The sequence below is a fragment of the Psammomys obesus genome, unplaced genomic scaffold, assembly GCF_907164565.1.
Source record: "Psammomys obesus unplaced genomic scaffold, mPsaObe1.curated_primary_1811, whole genome shotgun sequence".
Lineage (NCBI taxonomy): Eukaryota > Metazoa > Chordata > Mammalia > Rodentia > Muridae > Psammomys > Psammomys obesus.
In genome coordinates this window covers 11,451,092-11,460,183 of record NW_026585580.1, presented here as the reverse complement: position 1 = coordinate 11,460,183, position 9,092 = coordinate 11,451,092, and the positions used below count along the sequence as shown (strand labels likewise).

The 9,092-nt window shown below is 45.0% G+C and overlaps 1 protein-coding gene across 1 annotated transcript; it reads left to right on the top strand.

Annotated features, from left to right (window-relative positions):
• The first annotated feature begins 1,046 nt into the window (after window positions 1-1,046).
• Prim2 (DNA primase subunit 2) lies at window positions 1,047-8,695 on the top strand. Its single transcript, XM_055606383.1, has 5 exons — window positions 1,047-1,200; window positions 1,761-1,926; window positions 3,560-3,663; window positions 7,270-7,349; window positions 8,557-8,695. Exons 2-5 carry the CDS (start codon window positions 1,773-1,775, stop codon window positions 8,693-8,695), a joined length of 477 nt encoding a protein of 158 aa, XP_055462358.1. The 5' UTR covers window positions 1,047-1,200; window positions 1,761-1,772.
• The last annotated feature ends 397 nt before the right edge of the window (window positions 8,696-9,092 follow it).

Genomic DNA, 9,092 nt, shown 5'->3' with positions numbered 1-9,092 from the left:
TTTTTGTTTTGTGCTCCAGCGTGTTTTACTCCCCCCCCCCCCCAAAAAAAAAAAAAAAAGCAGTTCACGTGTTTTAGGAGTTTCTTTGGACTTGGTGATGTCAATTGTGTATATGCCACAGAGGGAAAGTGTGTATGGTACTGTCATATTAGTGAAGTCAGGACAGTGAGACAGTTGGGAGAACGCAGCTCCGTGATAGTCACTACTTGCCAGACAACCTTTTAAATGTAAATTGGGTCTAGAAGTAGAGCCTGCTTTGCGTGGCTTGAGAATTAAGTTTGACATATAAACAGGTTCTAATGCAAGGGACAGCCACCAGTTTAGTCCATTTTAGGTGGGCATTTTGAAGCTTCAAAGTGTTAGAATACAGTAAGCATGTGTAAACTCGACCACTCCCAGCGTCCAGGGCTCCAGTCCGAGGCTTTTCTAAGGGAGCCCCGCCGCCTAGGGGCCGCAGGTTCGAACACCTACAGCAGAGGGCAGGGGCTCTGCAGCTCCGCCGGAAGGACGCTCAGCCAGCCGGGGATCCCCGAGCATTTAAGTCGCTCCTCGGCAGGTTCCTCCACTCCCTCAAGTCTGGGCTCGGATGTAACCGCGCGAGGGCCGCGGGGGACACCGAGTGCATCGCGGGGGGCTGTGTGAACCGACGCTATTCTCGCAGCTGTTGCTAACAGACTGTGCCAGGGCAGAGCGGCCCGGGGGGCTCCACGCCCGGAGGGGCGGCTTCGGTTCATTCAAGACGTTTTTCTGCCGAGCCCTGTGGCTCAGCCTGTAACGCCAGCACTGGGGACGCTGAGGCAGGAGGACAGCCAGGAATGCCAAGTTAGCCTGGGCTACCGCGCGAGACCCAGTCTCAGAGTGAACCGACTTCTGCAGACAAAACGAAACATGAAACAAAGCCAGCACCCAAAGTCTCCCGGCAAGCCAAACTCGCGAAACACGCAGCCGCAGGCGCGGCCTGCTCGCTCCCGCGCCGCAGCCCGGGGGGCGGGACCCGGGGAGGGTGGGACCTCTGCGCCACACTTCCGCTTCCGGTCCCGAATGAACTCTCCCGCCACGGGAGAGGAGCAGCTGTCAGCGCGGGTACTTTCTCCAGCTCGCTTGCTGGCTGGTTAGAGAAAATCCTGTTGGTTTATTTGGGGCGGAGAGAAATCGGGGAGTCGGAAGCTTGCAAGTTGACCTGGTGGGACCGAGTGACAGGTGATGTTTACGGGGGCCGGGGTGGGGGTGATGAGGGGAGGACGCGGGGCCAGGAATGCTCTGGGGCCCGGGCGGGAACTTGAGGCACTTTTGAATGGAGTCAAGGGATAGATTTGTAAGTCTGTTCCCCAGAGTAATAGGATGGGGCGCAAGTCTCTCATCCAGGTACAATGTGCTTTTCTTTCCCTTGACTTCAGGAACTCCCTACCCCCGTCCTCGTCCCGCCCCCCGGGGTGTGGGGACAGACATGATCTGTTCTTGGATTCTTAGACATCTGTGGATGGCGACAGAGACAGATGAACAGGCAACATCACTTGACTTCCCTCTTGCTAAAAGTGCAACTTTCCCTGTAACTTTTCCAGTTTAACTCCTCTCCTCCGTTATTACAGATGTATGTAGAAAACAGGGCATCACCTAGGAATAATCACGTTTAAGGGTCTGTGTGTGCTGTGTGCCTGTGTGTGCGTGTATACTTGTCTACGTTGTTGTTTTCAGCCCTTTGCTTTTGTTTTAACATTTCCCCCATCATTTAAACATTTTCTTTTGTTCGCTACTTACAGAAGGTGGTCAGTATGCAGTTCTCAGGAAGGATTCGGAAGAAGCTGAGATTGGCAGGTGACCAGAGAAACGCTTGTTACCCTCACAGCCTTCAGTTTTACCTGCAGCCACCTTCTGAAAGCATATCTTTGATGGAGTTTGAAAGCTTGGCTATTGATAGAGTTAAATGTAAGTGGCATTTCAATTCAAATGTTTGTGTTCTTGGGAAGTGTGGTTCTCGTTTGTGTGTGGCAATGAATGAAGGCAGTTCATCTTTACCCAGAAGACCATCCAACATACCTATTGGTGATTTGCCGTTGAAGGTTGGTTATTCATCTCTTCATTGCTGTATTCATATTGAGTACTACTGTTTCAGGAGACAGTAGTGCCGAATGATGCACATCAGCTCTTTGTTGAAACTGCGTCTGTGCGGAGACAGACATGCTGACTAGAAGCCATATGTCAGATTACCTTCTGCTTTGGTAGAAATAAATATTAATGCTCCTGGAGCACAAAACTGAGAATAAGTAGCTTAGTCTAATTATGGAAGGTTTCTTGGAGTAGTTGAAATTTGGTCAGGTTTCTGAAGACACGAGCAGAGAGGAGGGATTTCCCAACAGAAGAAGTGAAGGGCCTTTCCAGACTGAGATGGCGGTCCCTGCAGAGGCTTGGAGCCAACGGACAGAGAGCTGTGATTTCCAGTGACTACCTCAGGGTGCATAGAGAAGTAAAGCTGCCTGTCCCAGGCAGGATTGGAGTGTGCGAGGGATGTGGCCAGTGAACGGGAGGCCTCCCTTCCTTTGTGTGGATGAAGAAATGAATGAGCTAGCCTCAGACTGAGACACACACTAGCACTGTCCTGAGAGCTTATGTTCCAGAGTATTCTTGCTGGAATAATCAGGAGATGGGAAATACTGTTCATTTTCTAGAGCAGCAGAGTAAGAGTTGTTGACACAGGAGAAGGCACTTAGGACTGTCCAGTGTAGTGAAGAGAAGGGGCAAAGGTCATAGAGATGCTGCTTGGTGTTGTCACTTAAAGTGGAAAGGCAAGGGCCCAGTGTAGCAACCGTGGTATCCACAGTGGCAGGAACAGAAAGGGAAAGACTTGAGAGGCGCTCAGGTGGTGTCTTTAGCAGGATTTGGTGAGTGGTTGGAGGTGAGGATCGGAGCGGAAGAATGGGAAGTGCAGACGGTGTGGTGTGCGTAGCATAGCAGGGTGAAACCCGTGGAGCATGTGCTTAGATCTTGATGCAGAAGACTCATTTGAGGTGTTACAGCATGCCTGAGGGAGTTGATGTGAGGAAGGCTTGTATGTGGCTTCAGGAACCTGTGAATAGTGTGGCATCTCTTTAGGGTGGCTCCATTGGTTGACTTTCACTGCTGCGTAGTCATCAGGAAAGGAAGGCTTTTTTTTTTTTTTTCTCCTTTTCATCTATTGCTGTGGTCAGTCTTATTACTGTAGCTCCAGATTGCAAAGCTTTTCTTCACACTGATGATCAGGCCTTTTCACTTCTCAGGTTGGTGGCTTGGTAGAGTAGGAAGGATCTTCCAGCATTTTTCCATCTTCCCGGGGTGAGAATTTCTGGTGTTAGATTATTTTGAATTTTCTGCACATTGGTGGTGTTTAATCCTCTTACAAGCACAATTCATGTAATCTACTTGTGGAAAACAAAATTGTTAATACTGTCGTGTTCTAAGAACAGATAGAGAAATTGCTATCCATAGGTTTTATATTTGATTTAGTTTTTTTTTTTTTTTTAAATCATCTTGGACTTATCTTTTTTTTTTTTTTTTTCTTTTTCTTTAATCTTTCCCCTTCTAGTGCTAAAAACAATTGAGAATCTTGGTGTGAGCTATGTGAAAGGAACAGAACAGTACCAGAGTAAGTTGGAGGCTGAGATTCGGAAGCTCAAGTTTTCCTACAGAGTAAGTAACAGAAGGGTGTGGAGGAGAATGCTCCAGTTTGCATGGGTTTGTATCCCTGCTTAAGTTATGGGAAAGGTCTTCTGTTAGGCACCGGCTTTTATAAGATGAGTGTAGTTTAGATTGTTTGAAAGAATGCTGTCTGCTGAGGGGATTGACATGCAGTTAGATGCTCGGAAGACAGCAGTTTCCTGACCCTCGGCACTGCTGTCCCCCTGGGCTTTCAGTGTCTTATCTGCATTGTACAGTATGATGCTTTTCTTTTTTCTTTTTTCTTTTTGAGTGGGTTGTTCCACAGTCTAAGCTTTCCTTGCACTTGTGACGTGGTCCAGGTTGGCCCTGCACTGTTGGTATCAGCCTCTGGAGTGCTCAAGTAGCAGGTGTGCAGCACCACACCTGGTTCGGAACTGCATCTTAACAGATGCTCTAACGCATATGTTTTGAGAGGATGATTGCCAGCAGCAGGCTGCTATCATCTTGGACAGGAGAGAACAGGAGCCTGGAATGATCAGAGTCTGAAGCTGTGAGAGATGGGGAGGGTGGAAGAGATATTTAGGTAGACTGAAAAGATTTTAGAGGGGAAGCTAGAGAGGATGGTTACATACCCAGGTTTCTACTTAGAACAGTATACTAATTAGCTAGTTAATTAAAAAGCTGATAGAAGTAATTTAGGGCAGGGGTGGTTTTACTTGTGGTGTTAGAGGTCGTACTTCATCATAGCAGTCAAGGTGTGGCAGATTCGTGATGGTGGGAGTGAGCAGTTGGGGCTCCTCATCTCATTGTGGCAGACGTCAGGCAGAGGACACAGGTCACAAGCAGAAGTGGGTGTGACCCTCAGAGGTCTGTCCCTAGTGTCCTACTGCAGTCAGTGAGGTGCAAAGGTTCTACAGCAGCCAGACTCACACCAGCAGCTGGGGACCAAGTGTGCAAACACTTGAGTCTGTGGGTGACATTTCAAAGTCAAACTGTAGCTGTTTGGATGGTGGTGATGTTTTAGGGTGTGACATACAGTAAGAGAAGCCAGTCCTGGAACCAGGATGTTGAGTTTTGTTCTAAATGTAACTTGGACACGCTTGTGACAGTATCTTGTGGACATCTGCAGGTGCAAATCTGGTCTTGGAAGGCATGTTTAATAGGAGGGTAGGCTTGTGAGAAGTTTAGCATCAACAAGTGAGAATGCACTAGGGAAATAATTAGAGAAGGTAATGGGGGCCAGGACGAGGAGGGTACCAGGGTCTGAGGTGAGTGGATGGAGTAGTCTGGGAAGGAGATGAAGAATTAGAGAATCTCTCTCTTTCAGAGAATTAGGAGATGGACTGGGCTATTGGTGTCACAGAAGACAAGGAATAATAGTGGTCATGTTAATATTGACAACAAAACAACATCAGCCATTTGCATTGTGCTTATTTTGTGCTTAATTTGGCTGGGAGTACATTAACTGCATATACATTACTTACGTACTTAATGTAGTTCATCTTAAGAACTAAATACTGTCACCATCTTATTTTGTAAGTGAGGACGCTGTTTCCTTAGACTTTGTACTCCTAGGGTGGTAAAAGGTACAGCCAAGATTTTAACTGGGGCATTTTATTTTGTGATGGTGTTTTTTAATCCCAACAGTTTCGGAAACGTAAGACAGATCACGTAAGATGAGTTGTGTGGTGTGTGGTGGATTTAGCATCTGGATGGGCCCTTGTAGGCAGGGCAGAAACCAGAATAGAGGTAACGGTTGGGACAGGTGAGAAGCAGGGCAGATTACAGATGTTTTAGGGATAGGAGAAGACCATATGCACACAGACGTAGATGATACACATGTGTATTTTAGTTTTTATTTGTGTGTGAGTGATGTAGCCATGTGGGCAGTCACGCTCACTCATGTTGCCGCAGGTGGACTGGCCAGAGATTGACACTGGGATGTGTTCCACAATCATTTTCCCACCAAAGGCCATCAGAGGCCATAACGAATGAGTTGGAGGTTTTAGTTATTGGACAAGGAAGGCAACAGATGCTGTGTCCATGGAGAGGGAGGGAAGGCAACATCTTGTGTGGATACACAGTCTTAATGCTGTTGGGGAAGGCGCTGCAGTAGTGGCCTTGGGGCAGCTGGTGAAGACTGAAGCCGCCTTTGTGAGGAGTGAGGAGGGAGATGATGATCACTCCCAGCTTGGCTTTTTATAAGCTTTGTGTTGTTTGAATCTGGAATGTCGTCCATAAGCCCAAGTATTAAAAAGCGTGGTCCTCAGCTTGGTGTATTTGAAGGGAGATGGAATCTTTAAGAGGTGACGGTGAGGCCTAGTGGGAGGATTTTGGTCATCGGGGCATAGTGGAGGACATGGTGCGACCCTGATCTCCTCCACTCTAGGCTGCTTCCTGTCACTCCTATTTAGTGACTATCTCTGCGTTAGCATGTGTCTTCTCCCATGATGCTCCGCTTGGCCACAGACCCCAAAATGGCAGAATAAATGACCACTAAAATCCTCAAGTCTGTGAGCTGAGAATGAACCTTTCTCATTTTAAATGGCCTATCTCCTCTTTTGTTAGAGTTACTGAGTGCTGACTAACTTTGTTCTGAATAGTTCTTTGAATGCTTAGTGCCTCAGTGTCCTCGTCTTTCAGATAAGGACACAGGACTGACTGCCTTTATTATAGTTTTAAAAGTGCACTTATGCACTCAGAGTTCAGTGCCTTGTGCCTAGTCAGTGCCAGACACATGTTCAGGCTCCCAATTTTGGGCTTGGATAAAACTCACTTCCATTGATAATTGTGTACTTCAGGTTAGGGACTTACAGTTCACATTCCTACAGTTGTATATTTTTTTTCTCTAAAGGTTCTCAGCATTTGGAGATAGGTTATATATTTAAATTTAGAATTAAATTTAGAATTTAGAATTAAAATAATTTTCCCCCTATAACCAAGACAGTCTAAATGAAAGAAGTTGAGGATTGGTTTTTAGAAATGATTGAGAGGGTGAATGCCTGGGTGTAAGAAAGGAGTGACAGGTAGGAAGGAAATAGTTGGGCCCTGCTCAGGAAATGAACTGGCTGGTTTTATGTCTACTTAACACAAACTGGAGTCATCAGAGAAGAAGGAGCCTTAGTTGAGGAAGTGCTTCCATGAGATCCAGCTGTAAGACATTTTCTCAATTAGTGACCAATGGGGGAGGACCAGCCCATTGTGGGTGGAGCCATCCCCGGGCTGGTGGTCCTGGATTCTATAAGAAAGCAGGCTGAGCAAGCCACTACATACCCTCCATAGTCCCTGCGTCAGCTCCTGCCCCCAGGTTTCAGCCCTGTTTGAGTTCCTGTCCTGACTTCCTCCAATAATGTAAGTGTAAGCTAAATAAATCCTTTTCTCCCCAATTTGCTTTTTGGTCATGGTGTTGTTTCTTTGCAGCAGTAGAAACTCAAACTAAGACAGGAGCTTTCAATGAGATAGTTTGGTTTTAGTTTCTCCTGGTTGTATCTGAAATAAAACGATAATTATCCTGGAAGGCATATTAAGAAATGTGTTTTTGAAGCTTCCGTTGTACCTTTGGCTGTGTTGAATCAGCACTTCCTCCGCCTCTTGTCATCCAGCATGGAAATTCATTCATGTGGCTTTGTCTTCCAGGAGAACTTAGAGGACGAGTTTGAGGCACGAAGGAGGGACCATATCTCCCACTTCATTCTGCGCCTTGCGTACTGTCAGTCGTGAGTATCCACCCACGTCCTGCACCCTCACACCCAGGTGCACCGTCAAGGGAAACAGTGTGCCACAGGCTGAGCATGCTTGTGTGTTCTTTGGAATAAGTTGTTTTACTGGAAAATAGTGAAAAAAAAATTTATTGCAAGTTTGCTGGATACCTAGTGGGAGAGGCTGTACATTTTGGGATTTAAAATTTATAAAGGATTTTATTTGGAAGATGACTTTTGATATTCTTTAAAGAAAAATGTGGCAATATTACTAATAAACATTTACTTAAACGTATTTGAATTTGATAAAAGTTTTCTACTTTGAGATGTAAGAGCCTATTAAATTTTAGCTGTTTCAATCAGTAGCTGGTTAATTATAACTCAATGCTCCCACCTAGCGGTAGAAGGGGTTAATTGCTTTTTTCCTTACCAATTTTTGGTCTAATAGCAGAGCTATGGTTGTTTCTTTTTATTTAGGTTATGGGTTGAGTATCTCGAATTGTTTCTTTTCTCAAGAGCATAAGATAGCATTTTGGCTCAAAGTTTTATACCTAGAGTTTTGGCTTTATAAAAAACCATATGTAGTTTATATAACCTAGTCACTGAATTATTGGTGGTCTATAAAAGTCACTTCACAAAAATGAAATATATTTTCCATGCAGCAGTTATTTTATAATATAATGTGAATGTCAGTGTTATGGATTAGTATGTTTCTATTTTGGCTTTAAGATATTGAAGTTATTATAAAGCTTAAAACTTTTAGATGACAAAGCTTACTCATGTCGATGTGTTCAGAGATAAGAATACTTTCAAGATTTTGGTGTTTACATGGACAAAACCACCTCAGAAAGAGGAGTGCCTCACTTCCCAATGTAACTGACTCTTTGAAAGTTACTTTAGATGCGGTGAACTGTTTTTTGTCATTCAACGATTATGCAGGTTTCCTCAAACTACTCTGTATCGAGCCCCGTTTATGACATACCCGGGGCTCACCCCCAGCATCCACGGGGAGAAGGTGGTTTGCAGTGCTCACGTCTGGTGGCCGTGAGACGGGCTGCACATAGGCGCTGATGTCTAGACCCCTCCTCTGTACTGCGCAGAAGACGTGGTGCTCTTGACTGCTCTCTTGGCATCTGACTTGCCTGGAATATTGTTTCAGAAAACCCCTTGAATCTAGTAGTCTCTGGATTTTTAACTTACACTCATGTTTCTGTTTCCATTTCAGTGAAGATCTTAGACGCTGGTTTATTCAGCAAGAAATGGATCTGCTCCGATTTCGATTCAATATTTTACCCAAGGATAAAGTTCAAAGCTTCTTAAAGGATAGTCATTTGCATTTTGAGGCTGTAAGTATGTATATGTAAATTAAATGTTTTTCCCCCTCCCTTCGTTTTATTTTTGTTTTTGAGAGACTGGGTCTCACTGTATTGTCCAGGCTCAGACTTAGGGCAGCTTCGTGCCTCTGTTTACTGAGTACTGGGATCACAGTGTGTCACCATGACAGGCTTGTAAGTATATTTTTATAGTTATTTGAAATTGTTCCCTCCTTAATTATGTCCTTCTAAGTATCCGTACTAATAGGTAGAATTCTGTCTCTTTACGTTCTTTTATTAGGTACTTGGCTCAAAGAACAGCTGATACCAAGTGAAGTCTAGAGAGGGCTGTGTTTCATTTTGGAAGTCAGTTGTTCATAAAATCTGCTTGGATAGATTTAAGAGGTAGTTTTTGCAGGTGAATCTGAGTGAACGACATTTTGCAGTT